The sequence below is a fragment of the Aethalodelphis obliquidens genome, unplaced genomic scaffold (assembly GCF_003676395.1).
Source record: "Aethalodelphis obliquidens isolate GAN/ISIS:26980383/991018 unplaced genomic scaffold, ASM367639v1 scaffold5, whole genome shotgun sequence".
NCBI lineage: Eukaryota > Metazoa > Chordata > Mammalia > Artiodactyla > Delphinidae > Aethalodelphis > Aethalodelphis obliquidens.
In genome coordinates, this window is record NW_020837949.1 from 28,109,040 (window position 1) to 28,129,638 (window position 20,599).

Genomic DNA, 20,599 nt, shown 5'->3' on the forward strand with positions numbered 1-20,599 from the left:
AAGCTGGGGTTTTCCTCTGTATCTTTAGCTTTACACATGCCAAATCATATTCCTAACCACTTCTCTAAAGCCTTCCCTCCTTGCTGTGTTTTACTGCACTGTTCTTGATATCACCAACTTCCTAATCACCACTTAGCCAAGCCTGAAACACCAAATTTGTTTCAGTTCTTCCTCTAGCCTGTTAGTCTTACTGGTGGTGTTGACTCTGTCCTTTTAAATCCCTTTACTATCACTTTTACTTGACCCCCTTCTATACACTATCTAGACCATATTCCCTTAAGTGCACGACTCTGATCATCTCATTGACTTAAGCAAAAAGCCTCTGGGGCTACACACTATTCATAAAAATGAAAATTCATTATTCAAATTAGTAAATTCATTAATGAACATTAATATTCATTGGATGTGGATACACAACACTTAATTTCTCAGTCTTAGTTTGCTGGACTCTAAAATGGCCTTAAGAACTGTCATCTGGCGTCACAGTCTTGTTATGAGGCTGTGAAAATGCTTTGAGAAGTGCATATCGCTAAGCAAGCGTGATATACATGAAACGGAAACTTTTTTCCCAGGAGATACACGCATCTGTTGAGCGTGTAATGTCCGGACTATTTTCGTCCTTCTCCGTCTCCGCCTGTCTCCTGCTATGGACAGTTACAAACTTGGTCAATAACAGTCCTGGAAGGACGTGACGCCCCCAGCTAAGGACGTAGGTCAGAGATCTAAAAGGCAGGAGGATTTTCGGGGAGGAGCAGGGGCAGGGCATGACCTAGCACCTAGCAGCGCCGCGGATTGGTGGAGGAGAAGGTTGTTCCCTCAGGGCGGGCGCTGATTGGCTGCGGAGGAAGCGGCATGACTTCCGAAGTTGAGCAAACACCTCCTCCTCAAGGCCCCCATCCCAATTTCTGCTGGGAATTCGGATCCTACTCTGCCCGGCCCCGGGAGCGCAGAGGCGGCGGGGACCGGACGAGGTGAGCAGGGGGAGGGTGCCCGGAGGGGCTGAGCAGATGCGCGGTGGGCTCAGCCTGTAAGAAGGATTTGGAGATCGCCGGCGGGGCTCTGCCAGTCCGCCGGGCGGTGCTGGCGAGCTCTGCCTCCCCCTCCCCGCGCCGCTGGGGACCCGGGAGCTCTGCGGACTCCGGCCTTTGCCGGGACGAGCGTACGGAAGAGGGTGGCGAGCGTTTGGGCCTCCTCGCCAGGCCTCCCCGCCTAGCGTTTCTCTGCACGCGAGGGCTGGGAGGTGGGGCGCAGCGGGCGCGGCTCCGGAGTTTCTGTATAGGAAGGAGAAGTTAGGGGATGGCAATTCGGATTTCTTTCTTGGCGAGGGCTGAGGTGGGGAGCGGTTGCTGGGGAGTAAAGCATTGGTATTGAAGAGCAAACCCTCTGTTTGTAAAGCATTGGTATTGTAGAGCAAACCCTCTGTTAATTCTTGGACTGTGTGCTTATTTAGATAGGCAGCTGTGGGAGGTGGTTGACGGAGAGGGGGGCCTCCCCGCGCCGCCCCGGTCCCCCCCACCCCGATTTCTTTCGGCGCATCTGAACTGCGGAGACCCCGCAGGGGCTGTGCGGGCCAATGTGAGCGTTTGCGCGGGGAGGGGGCGCGGTTAGAAGCAGTTATCTACCCTGTTTAATTCAGTGGGACTAAATGGCCCAACTACTTCTGGAAGAAATATGCTTTTTAGGCACTGATTTTAGGAGAGCGGGAGTGGGTGTGGTGAGAGGGAGAGAGTGTGTTTAGTAACTCTAACAAAGATGAACATTTTTTGATATTGTGGGTCGTCAGCTATCGGAATGTGGAAAAGGCGTAGCTGTTATTACGCCGACCTAGCTATGCACAGGACCGAACCATCACTGACTTTGACACGTGGCTTTCATATACTTTATATTGGAAGAAAAAAAAAACCAAGAAACCCATGGCACTTGGTGTGGACGCTTCTGTGTGTGTGTGTTTTGTAACTTGAACTCCCCCCCCTTTTTTTAAAAATAAATAAATTTATTTATTTATTTTTGGCTGTGTTGGGTCTTCGTTTCTGTGCGAGGGCTTTCTCTAGTTGCAGCGAGTGGGGGCCACTCTTCATCGCGGTGCGCGGGCCTCTTACTACCTCGGCCTCTCTTGTTGCAGAGCACAGGCTCCAGACGCGCAGGCTCAGTAGTTGTGGCTCACGGGCCCAGTTGCTCCGCGGCATGTGGGATCTTCCCAGACCAGGGCTCCAACCCGTGTCCCCTGCATTGGAAGGCAGACTCTCAACCACTGCGCCACCAGGGAAGCCCCCCCTTTTTTTTTGCTATAAAGCTGAGTGAACCTAGGGCCAGACTACCTTCTAGCCATGTAACCTGGTGGCCGTTCTGCCAAATGAGCTAGGACGACAAAGGTTAAGCCAATGTCCCCAAGTGACTTTCCCACTCTCCAGAAAATCATATTTGTTATCAGTCTCACTTGTTACTGGTGACAGCGTCATCAGAATTTTGATTTATTTGTAATTGAAAAATTTCCCCCTTTACTAACTAATCTTCTATTTAATCATTAGCAGATTTTGGTTCAGGACTTTGGAAGTGATCTTTGGTATGTAACCAATGCCAATTTAACAAAAAAGTTTTCATTTTTCCAAATATTCTTTTTCTAATTTTCTCATAGAGATAACAGTACAAACAGTGGCAAGTTTCTTTGATGAGGCCACAAAAAAATTCTATGGAATTCATGGAATCACAGAAATGCTGTACATTTGGAATGGGAAATAACCAACAACATTATTACCGTGTTCATAGAATTAAGGTGCAACCAATTATAAGATGCATCCCCGTTTTGGGGATGTTAAAATGTGAAAAAACATGTTTTAAATTTGGTGAAATACAGTATTAAAATGATAACTTATTTTTCTTGAACACTCATGCCTAAAGGGTGAAGGTAAAGAGAAGGTTTACTGGGCTTCTAAAAAAATAAGAAGGGGGAGGGATTAATATGGAGCCATTGTGAAGGCCTTCCCACGGTGTGACCCAGAGTATGGAAAAGTGGTGTCTTCTGTCAGTGGTGATGGTTGTGCTCACCTTTTTTTAAAATAAATTTATTTATTAGTTTTTTTTTGGCTGCATTGGGTCTTCGTTGCTGCACGGGCTTTCTCTAGTTGCGGCGAGCGGGGGCTACTCTTTGTTGTGATGTACAGGCTTCTCATTGTGGTGGCTTCTCTTGTTGCAGAGCATGGGCTCTAGGGCACTTGGGCTTCAGTAGTTGTGGCACGCAGGCTCAGTAGTTGTGGTGCATGAGCTTAGTTGCTCCGCGGCATGTGGGATCTTCCCGGACCAGGGCTTGAGTCCGTGTCTCCTGCACTGGCAGGCGGATTCTCAACCACTGCACCACTAGGGAAGCCCCTGTGCTCACCTTTGAGGAGTGGGCAGGCTTGCAGCCTTTTTCTTAACATTTACTGAGTGTTTATGGCATGCAAGGCAGTGCTCAGCACTTTATGCCTACTAGTGCAAATAAACTTCACAATAGCTCTAAAAGGTAGATAGTATGATTCCCATTTTGCCGACGAGGCACAGACAGGTTAAGTTACTCACCGAGGTCATAGAGTAAGTGGGAAGCTGAGGAACCCAGGCCATTTGTGGAAGAGAGGAGTCAGAATTCCTTTGAGGTACCCCCTCCTGTTTTAAGCTCTGGGCTCCTGGTCACTGCAGTTAATCCAGGTAATTTAAGTGAATATCCTGTCTTCCTCTGTAGTGTTTTTGGTATTTTTGTCTCCCTGTTTACTGTACTTCACCTGGATCTTCATGAGTCAGAGTGCCTATTTATGTTCTAAAATTCTAATGCTTTTGTAATCCACAGTGCCTAGTCACTACTATCCTTAATAGAATCAGTACATCAGAGCTGAAAAGGACTTTAGTATTATATTCCAGTCTGGATGAGGAAACTGAAGTCAGGTAAGGAGCCTCATATCTAGTTAAATGTCTCAGCAACCAGGTCTGGATTTTGCTACCATTTTTATTTGCATTTCAAAATATTCATTGGTCTATGAGATTTCAGCAAGAGATTAGATCTTTTGTGGGGCATTGTTGGAGGGATGGGAGATATGAATTCCTGTTCTTATTCATCAGTCTATTTTGTTTTCTCTGCTACATTGGTCTTTATGACATTCATTTAAATTTTCTCATTTATTTCTTCATTCTTTCGCAAAACACTTGAGTTCTCCTATGGGGCAGTCACTGGGAATACAGAGATGAGGAAAACACAATTCATTTCTTCAAAGAATTTAGAGTTTAACAAAGAGACAGACAAATATGCAGATAAACATTTTGGATCAGACTCCAATTCAGAACTAACTTTGCATTCCATCTCAGTGAAGCTACATTTGTGGGCTAGAGACCAGGAGACTCATAGGTCTTATGTCTTTGGATGACTTTGAGTAGCTTATAGGCTTGAGAACATATGAATATTCTTAGACCAGATTACTTAGCACTAATAAGCACTCCCCACGTCTGCTTGTTTTTACTTCTAGCTAACTATTTTGTAAGGAGTTTAATATTAAAAGAATATAGCTATGCAACAGGAAATAAAAGTATGGAGGACAGTGTTGCTGCATACCCAAGCCTAGTTCTAGCAAGCCTTGGGGTTGGGAGGTATTTGGATTAGTTCTAGGCCATCACTGGGTGTTCTATTAATTTGGAACTCTTTTGGACCTCTACAGGATTATTATGGTCTGGATGCCAAATATGTTGTGTAGGCCAAGACTCATGGCCATGCGGCTGCCTACCCTTATTTATAGTACCAAGGCTTCCTGGGAAACCATGGCTTTTTAAATACGCTTGCACTTTTTGAATAAACTGGAAGTGTGGATATAAAACATTTGCATTTCTCACTCATTATTTATTTTAGTCAGCTCAAGGCTACTCCATCCTTAGTGTCTCAATATTTAACCAAGATGTATGCCTGATCATTTGCAAATAACTTGGCATTGAGAAATCTCCTCATGTAATTGGATGGTTTTAGTGCGAGTCACTGAATTATGTGCTAGTGGAATTATTTCAAAGATCTAAAATATAAGGACAAAGAGCACATCTCTGACTTTGGGGGCTAAAGATAGATGATTTGGCCTTAAAATTTCTTTAATACTGAATGTGTAATCCTTTTGACATGTCTCAGTGGAAGCACCAGAAATTAGAAGGGCCAAGCCTAACCCTTTTTTGTCCTTAAGCTCTTGTGTTTGCTTGCACGTTGTTCTGGCTTTGGTAGGTGGTTTGTAGGTTTAAAAAGGTTTCTGTTTAGGTTGATAGTATGGAAAGGATTGAAGAGACTTAAAAGATTTTTGAACATTCGATGGAAGGATACAAAGCTCTCTGTAGATCTCAGCTTTCTTCATCCACCTACCACTCTAACCCGTGAAAACCAGCGCAAATCAGGTACTCTGTCTTCTGGCATAAGTACTACCTGAACAATAACGGATAAATGTAACCTAATCCAGTTACATTTAAAAGTTATACCAACCAAAGAGCAGACTGTTTTATTATGATTCATCCATAGATGCTTGGAAAATGCTGTTTATGAAACATGGGAAATCCCATATTTATATGAGGCACGCTACCTTCATTTGTATTATCTGGTTTTAGATGATCTTTTCTCCCATCCACTCTGACTCTAATATTCAGCTATAATTAGTGATTGATAAGTCACCAGCAGATACTGCTTGAGGTCATTTAATTAGATAAAATTGTTTCATGCTGCTCCTGTTGGATCTCATGAAAATGAGCAAGGGACTGGATTGCTGCTGCTTTACAAGAAACTAACATCACGCTATGCATACCTTAAGTAACCCCAAATTTATTTTTAATTAAAGAAAGAAAATCAAAACACTTCTCCCATAATCAATGGGCAAATTATAGCTCATCAAGAAAATGTCTGGCTTTTATTTATTTATTTATTTATTTGCGGTACGCAGGCCTCTCACTGTTGTGGCCTCAGCGTCCATGGCTCACGGGCCCAACCGCTCCGCGGCATGTGGGATCTTCCCGGACCGGGGCACGAACCCGTGTCCCCTGCATCGGCAGGCAGACCCCCAACCACTGCACCACCAGGGAAGCCCTGTAGTGCTATTCTTGTTTTACAAAAACATACAGAAGAATCTTTTTAAATTTTATTTTAATGCCATTTGAAACATTGGCCCTTCATGTGTTGAAGGGAAGACTGTTTAGAAATTGTCAGGGAAAGGGCCTTGTTCTCCAACCCTGACTGGGTGACACTTCTCGTTCTCCCCTTATTTCTCACCTCTTCCTCCTCCTTATTTTTCCTCTTTCCTTTCCTTCTCTTGCTTTTCCACATTCTCCTTGCTCATGCCAGAAGCTGTTATCAGCACACAACCCTGTCAATTAACCTCACTTGAGCCAGTGAATAAGTCCGGAGTCTTACTGCCTTGCTTCCACTTGAAGGCATTGCCAGAAATATACATGACATTTACTTCACGATATTCTTGGAAAAGCCCATAAAACACAGGACAGGGAAGTCCAGAATAACCCACTTGGGCATTTCCATGAAATGTCAGACACCTGCAGTGCCATACCTCAGAGTAATTCAGAAATTCTCACTGTTACATATTTCTTGATGACCTGAGAATGAAATGAATGGCGGTCCCAGAAAGTTCTATGCTGAGACCAAGTTTCAAGGTTCAAGCAATTGCTAACATAATCAGACCTGCTATAATCATCTTTTTTCTAAGCATCCAGAAACTTAGAATTTACCTTGGCAGGGACTCAGGAAGGATTTTTGGTGACACATAGAAAGCGGTTGATGGAGGAACCCCATGCTGTGCGAGAACTAATAATATGCCATATGGATCTGATCTATTTCTGAATTGAGCTGGCAGGAGTAACATATGTCAGATGTACGAGGTGTGGATCTGCAGGCTTTCGCAAAGAAGAGAAAATCCTGAGTGTTGAATATTACCCTAGGGATTCTGCTTCTGCTTAAAAGCAACAGCTCTAGTTGGATTTCACTTCAGTTTCTTCATCTGTAAAATGGGGCTAATAATAGTATCTACTAAATGAGATTTTCACAAGGAGGAAATGAGATAATGTCTGTAAAGTGCTCAGTATAGTGCTTAGCATATAATGTTAAATCAGTGGTGACTATTGTTCTATTTCTTTGAAAACAAAGGGTCAGGAATTGTGATTCAAGAATTCCCTACAAAAAGTGAAAGTGAAAGTAGCTTCCCAAATAAAACGCAGAAGGCCAGCCTCTGCTACTTTCCTTTCCTAGGTCCCGAGGAAGGTCTGCCGCTGCAAACGTGTATGTGTGTATTACATGAGTGTATGTGGTTATGTCTCTCCTCCCACGCTGTACCCCCGACTCCAGGCAAAGGAGGTGTGGAAGAGGAGGGAGTGTTGCTGAGAAAGGGGAAGCTGTGGTTATAAATCAAGCTTGGGCTGAGGAAAGAGACTGAATTATTTGGACATGTTTCCTAATCTTTGTGCCAAGAACTGCTACTAAGTATAGAGGATTAGGATCACTTGGTCAACTATGGTATGTGAGATGCAGCCCCTGCTGAGAAGATGGGACTGTTTCTGGGCTTCTCAGTGTGTTTAGAAGACTCATTTGTCTTTGGAATTGATTTCATTTACAAACATAGGGATTCAAGTTCTATGGGACGTTGCAGATTTTCCTTTGGCTTGGGGGAGAATAAATGTTATGGGCTTGGGCTTGGATTGGGGCTTAGCATAGTCTCTTTTAAAAACGAAACTATATAAGTAAACCAAAAAGTTAGATAAAGTATATAACAGACTTTTACTAAAAAGTCGGTCATCCGTATTTTGGCCTGAGTAAAAGTTAGCCTGAACTCCTCATGACCGGCATGTTCATTTGCTGTGTGCAGTGTTTTCTCTCCCTGCCCCTTTTCTTCCTAAAGCCTTCTTAGCCGGACTCTTTGCTGTTTGCTTTATTCTTTTAGTCTGTGTTGTGAGTTATCCTACAAGTTTTCTATCTAGGGTGATAAGTAGTTTGCCCCCAGGAAATAGTACTTGTACATTCCATTGTTGGACAAAACTTCCCTGTCTATAAGGTGGGTCTGATTTAGAGATTGTAGTCTGATGTAACAGAAATGTGTTCCATAAGAATTGTGCTATATGCTAGGGAATTTCTAGAAGATGTAAAATCATTTAGTCTCTATATTTTCATGCCAACCTTAAACATAGAAAACTAAGGTTCAGCATCCAAATGACCAGCAAATTATCGTCTGAAATGACTTCTGACTACTACATTTATGTAACCATTTGAAGAGGCACAGAATACTGTTTGATACTTATGCTTTAAAATTTTCTGTAAAATTTATTCTGTGCTGACACATAGTAAGCCTCTTGTAAATATTTCTTAATTGAATTAATGAATAGGGTTACAGAATCTGGAATAGCAGTTAGAAAACTGAGACAGGTCTGGGTTTAATATGATAGCAGGGGGAGGGGGTCTGGTAGAGGAAACTCTGGAAAGGGGAAGAACATGTTTTTTTTTTTTTTTTTTTTGGCTGCATTGGGTCTTCGTTGCAGTGCGCGAGCTTTCTCTAGTTGCTGTGAGTGTGGGCTACTCTTCGTTGTGGTGCGCGGGCTTCTCATTGCGGTGGCTTCTCTTGTTGCAGAGCACGGGCTCTAGAGTGCAGGCTCAGTAGTTGTGGCGCATGGGCTTAGTCCGCGACATGTGGGAGCTTCCCGAACCAGGGCTCAAACCCGTGTGCCCTGCATTGGGAGGCTGATTCTTAACCACTGTGCCACCAGGGAAGCCCGGGAAGAGAATGTTTAGAGCAACGACAGGGTCAGAGAAGTGAGGCTGGGGGTGTCAGGTGCTTCCTCAGCTTCTAACACCTGTGGTGATAAATTGTTTGTTTGTTTTGTTTTCTTAAATTTCCAATCTTCCAGGACCAATGCTTTTATAAAATTCAATACCAGTGAATTACTAGAAAAATGATCCTGTCATATAAAGGTTTCTAAGTGCTTACTTTCTATTTCTGTACATATCTCATTGTGGACCAGTACAAAGCAGTCACCGACTGACAACAGGCTATAAAACACACTGAGTAGAACTAGTTTAGGAAATGGTCAGAGATGAAACTCGAAAGAGGTTGGAGCTAGATTGTCAAGGATCTTGTACATTATGAAAGGATTCTAAACTTTAATCATCAAAATTGGCATAAATTATCTTCCTGTATTTGCATTGTAGATTAACTTGCTTAAAACTTTTGTGCTGAATGTGTGTTTGATAAAACATACATTAAAAAAATGAGTTCAACTTAGCAGATATTGATTAGTGTCCCATAAGTTGCTTGGGACATTTTATTGTTTTTTTTTTTTTGGAAGTAACATCGTTTGTGGAAGTTTGGGTTTGTTTGGGTAAAGGAACAGCATCCCAATGACCAGCAAATTATCATGTCATCCAGGTTTTCACTCTCCCTTCCTCATCTTGAATCTGTTACCACCTGAGTTGGTTGGATTTTACAGCAGATTTCTCAGGAGACCAGAACTGACCTGTGAGTCTTCTTGCCTTTTGTTGTCCTGCTCTTACAATTTCTTTACAGTCACCAGGTTTCAAGATGCTGCGAGTACCTAGGACCAAACTGGGCAGGCTGGGCCTCAGCCTCTCCAGGCTTCACTATAAGGCGGTGATGGCATTGAGGCGGGAGGATGTGAACGCCTGGGAGAGGCGGGCTCCCCTGGCTCCCCGGCACATCAAAGGGATCACCAATCTGGGGTACAAGGTCTTAATACAGCCTTCCAATCGGCGGGCCATTCACGATAAGGTAAATATTTCCAATTTTTAAAAATAGGTGGGACTGAAATGACCCTGTGTATGAAAAATAGGGAGCATCTGAGTGAAAATAAAATGTTTGCTAGTGTCACTTAAAGACCACATGACAATATTTCTTTACTTCGGTTATAATGAGATTATATAGTTATGAGATTTCTAGTTAGAATCCTTTCTTGAGCCCATAATTTAGCCAGTAAGTATTATTTTCACCCCATCCCATGCTTTCCAGCTGAGGGATAAAATGATTGCTTTTAGGAGATGACATCCTTCAGTCATTCTCTCCTTCATGTGTGACCCTGGTTCTAGGACTGGAAAGACAAATGTCTGTAGGAAATGCTTCACTGAGTAGAGTTTGTTCATGAGTGTTTACCTTGCCAGCCACCAGGTGAAGCCCCTCGTATTCATCATTCTGTTTATTCTTCACAATAATCTTATGACACAGGTTTGACTTTTATTTTTATTTTAGATACATGCATGTGTTTTTCCTTTCCTGAGCCGTTTGAAAATATGCTGCAGACAATGCCACTTTATTTCTAAATGCTTCAGTATACATTTCCTAGGAATAAATCATCTTCCTGCGTAACCATTGTATCTTTTTCACACCTAAGAAATTAATAATTCCACGATATCATCTCACATCTCACATTTCAAATTCCCCATTGTCTCAAATGTCTTTTATGGTTTTTATTTTAATCAAGGCTTAATTAAGGTTCATTGTATTCATTATTATGTATCTTTAGTTCTTTTAATCTAGAACAGTACTGGGCTTATTGTTAACTAGGCTTATTGTCGTGATCATTTTGCAATATACACAAGTGTTGAATCATTTAGGTGTATACCTGAAACTAATATAATGTCAATTATACCTCAATAAGAGAATATTGAATGGAATTTAATATTTCTTAGAAGAATTTTTTTTTTTTTTGGCCTTTAGAATACATCCCACAAAGAATATTCGGAGTGCTGTGTTCAAAAGATATCTGAATGAGTTTTTCTCTGTGGTTACATGTCAATGTGATATCCAGTTGGATTTATTTTTGTTTCTATGACATTTTAATATTTGCTTTAAATCCTTTTTGATTTAATTTTATTTTTCAAATAAGTTAAACATTTACAAGCTTCAAAGATTAAAACTGTATAAAAAGATGCGACACAGAGAAGTCTTGCTCTCATCTTAATCCCTTACATCCCATTCCCACCCACCCTATAGGTTACTATTTTCATCAGTTTCTGATCTATCATTCCTGTGTTTCTTCTTGCAAAAATAAGCACGTGTATGTGTGTGTATGTATGTTTTCTTATTTTCCCTTCAATCTTATACAGAACGTTTTATACTGTATATACTCTTTTGCACCTTGCTTTGTTCTACAGCATACCTGGAAATCACTTCATGTCAGTTCATAGACATCAGCTTCATTCTATTTAATGGCTGCTATAATTACTCCATTATTTATCATGATTTATTTAACCAGTCTACTATAAATGGGCAAATAGATTGTTTTCAGAGAAACCAGGTATGAACCATATGTTCATTCTTTTACTTTCTTTCCTATTCATTTGTACTTTACTTTGAAGTAGATTCCTAACTAGATTTATCTTCATTTTATTCAACTGCCATCTAAGATGCTTTAAAAATTCTGCCTGGATCATGCTACCCCTTTATTTAAAAATCTGAAATGATTGTCTATTGCCTCCGTGTACTAGCTATGAAATCTCAGTTTAATGTGTAGGACTCAGGTTTCCCATTGATAAATTGGGGATAATAATAGTACCTACCTCATGGGAGTTTTGAGAATTAAATGAGATAATTCACCCAAAGAGCTTAGCAAAGCACATAGTAATTTATTAATAAATATCAATGGGGCTTCCCTGGTGGCGCAGTGGTTGAGAATCCGCGTGCTGATGCAGGGGACACGGGTTCGTGCCCCGGTCTGGGAAGATCCCACATGCTGCGGAGTAGCTGGGCCTGTGAGCCATGGCCGTTGAGCCTGCGCCTCCAGAACCTGTGCTCCACAACGGGAGAGGCCACAACAGTGAGAGGCTTGCCTAGCGCAAAAAAAAAAAAAAATCAATGATTATTTTTATTTTTATCCAATAAAGCTCATATTCACCATAATAATATTCAGTCTATTTTTCTAAATTGATTCACTTATTATGCCCTAAACATCTCCTTACTTTCCCATCTCCTTCACTATCTCTTACTGATATTACCACCTTGTATTTCCCATCTCCATCCCTCCAAATCCTACCCAGCCTTTTAGATTAATTTAAATTTCCACATTTCCTTGATCATCTCACCTGGGAGTTATCTCAATATCCATTAAATTAATATATCACTTAGATTATGCTAGTCATAATGTTCTTTTGAATTCAGCCTCATGCACTGTGCCTCTGACTTCTTTTTACAATATTTTGTGAGCTCCTTTACAGGGGAGATCTTGTCTCTGTTTCTTTGTGTCCTATCTCATCTTTAGCACAGTCCATGGAACAGAGTAGGGCAGTAATAAATACTAACTGAACAACAAAAAAACAAAAGAAAAGAAAATATTGCATATATGTCTTTCCTTTAAAAGTATACCTGTATATAAAAGTATATATATTTCCTTTAAAAGTATATTACTATTTAGCATTTAATGTTTCAGGGCATTGTTGGCACAAAATATACATTTTACATGTATATTTAAATCACATGTGCTAGCAGTTATGGTCAAACTATTAACAGTTCTTAGATTAAAGTATGTGCTGAATTCTCTAATTTTTTGTTTCTGGTACAAAAGTCAAACATGTTAGATTGATCTTTAGCCAGCAAGTAAGAATATTAGAAGTAGTTTTTCTATGATTTGTTCCTTATATTTGTTTCCTTCAAAAGGTTGTGACTTTAATTGCTACATTTATTTATTAAAGAAAATATGAATACAACAAATCAAGAGAATAACTTTTAATCAAAATTACATTCCCAGGAATATGTCAAAGCTGGTGGCATTCTTCAGGAGGATATTTCTGAAGCTTGTTTAATTTTGGGAGTTAAAAGACCCCCAGAGGAAAAACTAATGCCTAAGAAGACCTATGCATTCTTCTCCCACACCATAAAGGCTCAGGAGGCCAATATGGGTTTGTTGGATGAGATCCTAAAACAGGTAATTAGTGGCCAATATTCATAAATGTTAACATAGAAACATATTTTTTTTTAACTTTTAACTGTCAAGTGGAGTTTTAGTTTTCTTTCAGCATCTAGAACATACATCACGTATTCACCTCAGTAGGAGAGGTGATCTGCAGTTAGTGCTTGTATAGTTCTGCTGCTCTTCGGGCTGCTCTGCTGGGCAAGTTTGGAGTTTGTGATAAGTGGAACCAAACACATTTCATTCCTTTGTATTCTGAAATGGGAAGAATGATAGAAGCATTTGCTCCAAATGATTATTAACTTATAAGGTTAATAGTTCAAATATTAGCAAGTAGAATTTTAGAGCTAAAAGGAACCTCAGGGATCATATAACTTACCCCCTAATTTTTCAGATGGAGCCCAGAGAGGTGAAGTGACTTGACTGAGGCTGCACAGCTCTGTAGTACCAGAACTGTACTGGAAACTGTTTTTACATTTATTAACATTCATAAGGAAAAGAAACATTTTTTGAGATATAAATACTGTGGAAAAACTATCATCTATTTAAAATACATCTATTTAAAATACTCAACAAATATTTACCAAGTGCCTACAATGTGTCTGACACTGATCACTGCAATGAACATAGCTTACATTCTAGTACGAGGAGACACTAGAATAAATAAACAACACCTCATATGTCGCTTGGTGATATGTGTAATGGAGATAAGTATAATACAGAAGAAAAAAAGGAGTGCTGGGCACTAGGGGAGGTGATAACGCTACTTGAAATAGGATGATCAGGGAGTGCCTCATTGCAGTATTGGCATTGAGCAAAAATTTGTAAGAGGCAAAGGATCAAGCCATATCCATCTGGGAGAAGCCTTCCAGCCTGAGAGAATAGTAGTGCAAAAGTCCGACAGACAGTCTTTTTGAATGGAGGATTAGAGTTCATCATATTCTAAGATGCTTATTCTGCCTGCTCTGTGAATAAAAGTTGGAGACGGGAGAAGGAGAGCAAAATTGATAAGAAGATTGTTAGTCTAGACTAGTCCAGATGCTAGGCTGCAAATGATGTTGAGGGCGGCGGGAGTGGAGGTCGTGACACATGGACAATCTTGGATGTATTTTAGAGGTCTGATCCTGCAGGATTCATGGATGAGGTGAATGTGGACTATGAGAGAAAGAGAGGAGTCAGAGGCGACTCCAGCATTTTGGTTAGAGTAACTTAAAGGAGTTGCTTTAGATTGACATGATGCTACTGCACGAGGAGCAGGCTTGGGTGGGAGGATGAAGATTTGAGCTTAGGGCCTGTCGAGTTTAATTTGCCCATTAGACATGTAAGGGGAGATGCTGAGTGGGCCATTGGATGCGAGTCTGTAGCTCAGGAGGGCAGCTTCTCCAGATACACATTTTTCAGTTGTCAGAGACTAGATGGTATCTAAAGCCATGAGACTGGGTGAGGGTGAGGAGTGACTGCAGATGGAGAAGTCCAAGGTCTAAGTCCTGGGGTAAGGATGTTAGAGCATTAGAAACTAGACTTGAATCTGACGATAGGTAGAGGACAGGAGAGTTTCACAAACAGTAAAAGTAATGGAGGAAAATTTTACATAAACCTGTAGAATACATTCTTACTAATTTCAGATTCACTAAACAGACACTGTAGTTAATTTACAGTGTGTCATAAGAACCAATTCAAAAAGTAATTAAAGGAAATAGTATCATAGAAGAATGTTTCACTTTAAGCAGATAAAACTCCTCAAAAAGTACTTTAGAAACATTTTTCTTTTTGGTTATATGAAGTTTAGTTCATTTCAAGAAAATTAATGAAAACAGACCCAGCAGGGCTGCTTTGGGGCAACATTTTGTAACAAATTACTTGGAGTTGGATTAATATTAAATATTCTTAAATCCAAGCACATGGCAAAAATTATATCATCTTTGAGGAAAGAGACTATTTAAAACATTCTATAATTCCAATGTGTCAGCAGTTTTTAAGCATGAGGTAATAGGACATTTCCAAGAGAGACGGAAGATTCCCAAGGAAAGAGGAAGGACAAGATTTTAGTGAAGGTGAGGAAGTGAAGAGCAAGCAGCTTGTGCTACTTTTAAAATAAAGTTCGCTTGTGAAAGGCTGGAGAGAGAAAAAAAAGAGAGAGACAGAGAAACAGAGAGATACTAAGAGAGACAGAAGGAGAGAGAGAGAGAATGAGATAGATTTGTGTGTATGGACTTGAGAGGGTGTATAGTTGTTATTTTTAAAGTAGAAGAGAGACCTGGGTGTATTTAGAATGGCTGAGGGAAAGGAACAGTGTAAAGAAGGAAGAAAGAAAAGAAAGAAAAAGTTTGAGAGGTCTTGGAAGACATAGAGTAAAGCTGACGTCTAGCTCACAGGGATTAGTCTCAGGAAAGACTTGTGGTTTTTGAGACTAGAGGGAAGGATGTGAGGATGAGTGGGGGCAGTATGTGGATATATTTGTCAGTGGTGCTGGGCTAAAAGTTAAAAGAAATCATGCCTTTGTTATTTTATTGCCTACTATCAAGGGGTGTTAGCACCCTGCTAGGACCATTCTTTCATTTCTCATCACAAACCTATCATTGGTTTGTGACCCAGCATTTCCTAAATATTTCATGGTGCACCTGGCAAGTCAAGATCTATTTTATGAGGGAATACTGTGAAATAATCACTTGCTCATATATGTTTTGTACTCATTCAAATTAAGCTGGATGGGTCTGGTTGAGAAATTTTTTACTGTTTCTTCAGGAAATCCGACTTATTGATTATGAGAAAATGGTGGATCATAGAGGAATACGGGTAGTGGCGTTTGGACAGTGGGCAGGTGTGGCAGGTAGGTATGCCAAGGCTGTTACATCACCCATTTTCTAAATTTGCCTGGGGAGTAACTGCGTTCTCTCTTTTTTGTGGCAAGGGGATGGGAGTGTTCATTTCCACCAATAAAAATAAACATGGGGGTGTGACTAAGGGTGATGAATATCAGGGGAATAAAATAAAATCATTAAACTATGTTTATTACAAAAATTAAGAAAAAGAGAGCAGGGAGAAGGACAACAGCTATGCTTAGGCTCTTAATTTTTACTGTTTGGAAGACTGGAAAGAGAGGTCAGTTTGGTGATGAGAAATTGAAGAATGGAAGAAAGGGTAAAAGAGGGAGAAAAGGTATGGGGACAAGAGCCAACAGAGGAGCAGTCTAGCAAGGATACAAGCTGGAGTTTGGGGAAAAACAGTACTTGATTTTTGTCCCAGTTAGTACTTTGGACCATCTTTAGTTGAGAAACACCACATGTTATAACTCTATATCAGATTAGACTACTTGAAGGTGTATAATTGTCAGAATAAGTAGACAGAAAATTTGTAGGGATAGAGGACACAAAACACTATCAACCGCCCTGACATCAGTGGAAGTTCTTGAGCACCCAGCACTCCACCCAGCAACTTGCAGAATAGAACACATTCCTTTCCTGTGGAACATTCATCCAGATGGTCCATATGCTAGGTCACAAAACAATTTTTAATAAATTTAAAAGGTCTGAAATCATAGAGTATGTGCTCTGACTATAATAAAATTGATTTTGGAATCATAATACAAAGATATATAGGAAACTTCCAAATATTTGGAAGATAAACAATGTATTTTTGAATAACCCATGAGTCCAGAAGACATCACAGGAAAAATTAGAAAATATTTTGAATTGAATGAAAATTTAAAACACAGCACACCAAAATTTGTGGAATGCAGGTAAAGTGGTGCTTAGAAGGAAATTTATAGCATTCTAATGCTTTCATTAGAAAAGAAGAAAGTTCTTAAATTAGTAATCTAAATTTCCATCAGAAGAAGCTAGAAAAATAAATTAATTAACCCAAAATTAACCCAAAATTAACCCAAAGCAAATAGAAGGAAGGAAATAATATTGATAAGAGGGAACATCAATTAAATTAAAACAGGAAAATAATAGAGAAAATCAAAAGCCAGTTCTTTTTTTAAAAAAATAATCAATAAAATTGATAAACCTCCAGTTAGATTGATTTTTAAAAAAAAGAGAGAGAAGCCACTTTTTACCAATATTAGGAATACAAGAGGAATCATCACTATATATGTCACAGATATTAAAAATGATAAGGGAATATTATGAATAAGCCAATAAATTTGACAACGTTGACAAAATAGGCAAATCCTTGAAAGACTCATCTCAAGAATAAATAAAACACTTGCATATCAATGTACAAAATAAATTCCACTCATAGGCATTTATCAAGAGAAACAAATTATTTTTTGTAAAGAATTATTTATAGTAGCTTCATTCATAATAGCCCAGACAATCCGCAGAGGAATGGATAAATAAACTGTGGTACATCCATAGAATGGAACACTCCTCAGCAGTAAAAAGAAGGAAACTACTTATACGCACAAAGTATGCACGAATCTCAAAAACATTTTCCTGAGTAAAAGCAGACACACAAAGAAGAGTAAATACTTAACATTTCATTTGTATGCAACTGTAGAAGAAACGAATCTATAGAGACAAATAAAATCAGTAGTTGTTTGGGGCCAAAGTTCGGGGAGGATTGACTGGAGTGATGGGAATATTCTGTATTTTGATTATGTTGGTGGTAATATGGGTGTGTGCATTTGTTAACAGTTATCAAACTATAGACTTTAAATTGGTGTGATTTGTTGTATGTAAATTATTCCTTTAAAAGTTGACATCAGAAAAAAGGTCAAAGAAAATTTGTCAGGGATATGGAGAGGGAAAGTTCCCTTCCGGAAAAGAAGGGGAGAATGGATGCTGAGGTCTTCGTTACAGGCATGCTAAGTTTCTGCTACGTGAAGGACATCCAGATTGAGAAATCCATAAGGTGGTTGGTTGGGTCTTGAAATAAAATATCTGCGTTAGAGATACAGACTTGGAGTCATCATCATACAGAGAGTACTTGAAATTTAGGAATGCATGAGATTAGCTAAGGGAAAAATGTGGAGATTGAAGAGAATAGTGCCTGGGACAGAATCCTGAGAGTGACCAATACCAAGCAAAGGGCAAGGCACTAATATAAAAGGAATGGGCATGGGAAGTGGAGCCTGCAGAAATGTAGGGTGAAAATGTTCAAGCCAGGCAAGCTGAGGGAAGAGAGTCCCAACAAAGAGGGGCTCTACATTGCCAGATACCTCTGACAAGTAAGTCAAGATCTGAAAAGTGTCCACGAGTTTAGCTGTGTAGGTCACTGAAATGATGGGGGGAGGGGTCGGTCAATGGTGACTTCTTTTTTGCTTATTCATTTGTTTTTGGTATGAGAGAAATGGAGGCGTGTTTAAATGTTGATAAGAATGAACCAATAGAGAGGGATAGAGAGAGGACATAATTCAAGAGTAAATTCCTGAGAGAGACAGGAAGGGATGGGATCTGGAGCAAAGGTGGAGAGATTAACCTTAGAGAAAAAGAGGGGCACTCTTTCCGTTTTAGCAGGATTGGATGTGGAGGGGACAGGTCGGGGTGCAGCTGGGTTAACGCTTTCGATGGCAGAAAGTTGAGGGGATGGATAAGATGACTACTGGGGCCCCTTCCAAATCTGAGATGCTGTGGTCTGTGCTTTCTCAGAGCACGGAGCAGGTTGGAGGACAGGTAGAGAGAACAGCTTCAACTCCTCCCAACTAATGGTCTTTCTGTTGGTCTGATTCTGCAACAGGGATGATCAACATTTTACATGGAATGGGTTTAAGGCTCCTTGCTTTGGGACATCACACACCTTTTATGGTGAGATGTTTATTGTGTCTATTTGTTTTGAAATACATGTCACATTTTAAGAACAGAAACCTGTCTCGGGTGGTAGACTAACGTGATCCACGTGTGCTTGCTTGTAGCACATTGGCATGGCTCATAACTACAGGAACAGCAGTCAGGCTGTGCAAGCTGTCCGAGACACTGGCTATGAAATATCTCTGGGATTGATGCCAAAGTCGATAGGGCCCTTAACATTTGTGTTCACAGGGACTGGTAATGTATCTAAGGTATGCTCCAACTGTCTTCTTTCTGTAAAGCAGTCTGAAACTCTGACACTAACCCAAAGGATGTGGGCATTTTGTGTGACATTTCAGAGCCCTTCTTTTCCACGACTGGGCATTCTGTTCTTGGTACTTTTCTTACCTATGTACTTTTCCCACAGTAAAGTGCAGTACTGGTCCAAACTTAGTGTCTTTGCTTTGAGTTGATTCCAAGCTGTCAGAGGCTTTGAATGGTGTTTCTTTTCTTTTTTTCTTTTTAGAGGGATAACTCCGTGTTGTGTAAAGGTCTATTCTTAGGGTGCTCTGCTTTACCTCTATCACTGAGATATCCCAAAATTTGGAAGTGACCCCAGGATGTAAATTTTACAAGATTTGGAGTTTTGCCAAGAGATGTTAAGAGGCTTAACTCAAGACTACTATTGTTACTTTCTTCCTTCTGGGGTAGTTTCGAGAATGTCTTTTTGATCCCATAGAGAAACTTGTAACTGCAAAATAGATCTTTCTTCAGCGAAAATATTTTACAAACAGGACATCACTATTTATATTGTACTGTGAGATAGCCATCTGATATAAGTAGGAAATATAGTTTCCCCACTTGAAATAATTTCTGCAATGGAGCAAAAATTAAATAGAAATATTTTTATCGTACTGTCAGTTCTTAAACCCCCTTGCTTCTATGCTGAATAACTTTAAGTAAAAAAATTAAAGCCCCTTCCAATGAGTGGTGTTTAAATGGGAATAAAAGTTGGTTCACAGGCTGCATGCAAGAGGCTCACCTGTGCTTCCGTGCTGTGGTCCCAGTTGCAGGGCAGGGCAAGTTGAGCTATAAAATTGTGGGGAAAAGGAGTTGGAACCTTTGCAGGAAATCGTATTGGCTCTTTTCGGATTGATTTTTAGAGTTTTCACTCATGCATTATTTACAGGGAGCCCAAGAAATCTTCAATGAATTACCTTGTGAATACGTGGAGCCGCACGAATTAAAAGAAGTTTCCCAAAATGGAGGTAGGGAGGGCGGGGCGGGCGAGTGTTTGTGTCTTTTACTGTTTTTTTTAACAGTTTCAGTGTTATAATATTTTATCACCATAAACCTTTATCATTTGTGACCCACTTTACTAATTCCTTTCTCCTCTGCAAGACCTGAGAAAAGTGTACGGGACAGTGTTAAGTCGCCATCATCATCTCGTCAGGAAAACAGATGGTATCTATGATCCTGTAGAGTATGACAAATACCCTGAGCGCTACATAAGCCGTTTTAATACTGATGTGAGTATCATGCCTCGCTTTTGAGTTGGTTGCTCGTGATACACTATAGTTAGGCTGCTTTGAAGGAGAGAGATTGTGATTGTGTACGTTGGTTTTCAGTTCTCCGTAGTGACTTGTGGTGAGTCCTTTGGGTATTATGAGTTGTCCTTAGGTGTTGTTGGCTTTTCTTGGTGTTTGGAGTGGCCTTTGCTTTGTGGCTTTGGTAGTTTCTATGGGTGTGCACATTGCTTCACTGACTCTGTTTCTCCTTCAGGTCTGCATGTGCCCAGTTGCTCTAAACCATTTCCTGTGGGTTACTCTTTTCTGTATTTACCCTGAATTAGTTAGTACTGTTGAGAAACCATAGTGTCTATGAGAGTTGTTCTCAACATAGTTCTATCCCTTCTATGGCCACAAATTGCAGTCAACCTCAGCCAGCCATCTTGAAATACATGCCATTGATTA

At 40.2% G+C, this 20,599-nt stretch overlaps 1 protein-coding gene across 4 annotated transcripts in view; it reads left to right on the forward strand.

The window, feature by feature from the left end:
• The first annotated feature begins 878 nt into the window (after positions 1-878).
• Positions 879-20,599, forward strand: part of AASS (aminoadipate-semialdehyde synthase) — a 69,796-nt gene continuing 50,075 nt past the window's right edge. For 2 of the 4 annotated variants that reach the window (XM_027102076.1, XM_027102079.1), the window contains exons 1-8: positions 879-971; positions 9,543-9,764; positions 12,733-12,909; positions 15,640-15,724; positions 18,577-18,644; positions 18,752-18,898; positions 19,816-19,894; positions 20,028-20,155. In XM_027102076.1, the coding sequence (XP_026957877.1) occupies positions 9,558-9,764; positions 12,733-12,909; positions 15,640-15,724; positions 18,577-18,644; positions 18,752-18,898; positions 19,816-19,894; positions 20,028-20,155 (891 nt within the window). In that variant the 5' untranslated portion in view covers positions 879-971; positions 9,543-9,557. Of the gene's footprint in view, positions 972-9,542; positions 9,765-10,078; positions 10,215-12,732; positions 12,910-15,639; positions 15,725-18,576; positions 18,645-18,751; positions 18,899-19,815; positions 19,895-20,027; positions 20,156-20,599 lie in introns of those variants that run through there. The other 2 variants (XM_027102077.1, XM_027102080.1) reach the window with 2 other exon arrangements.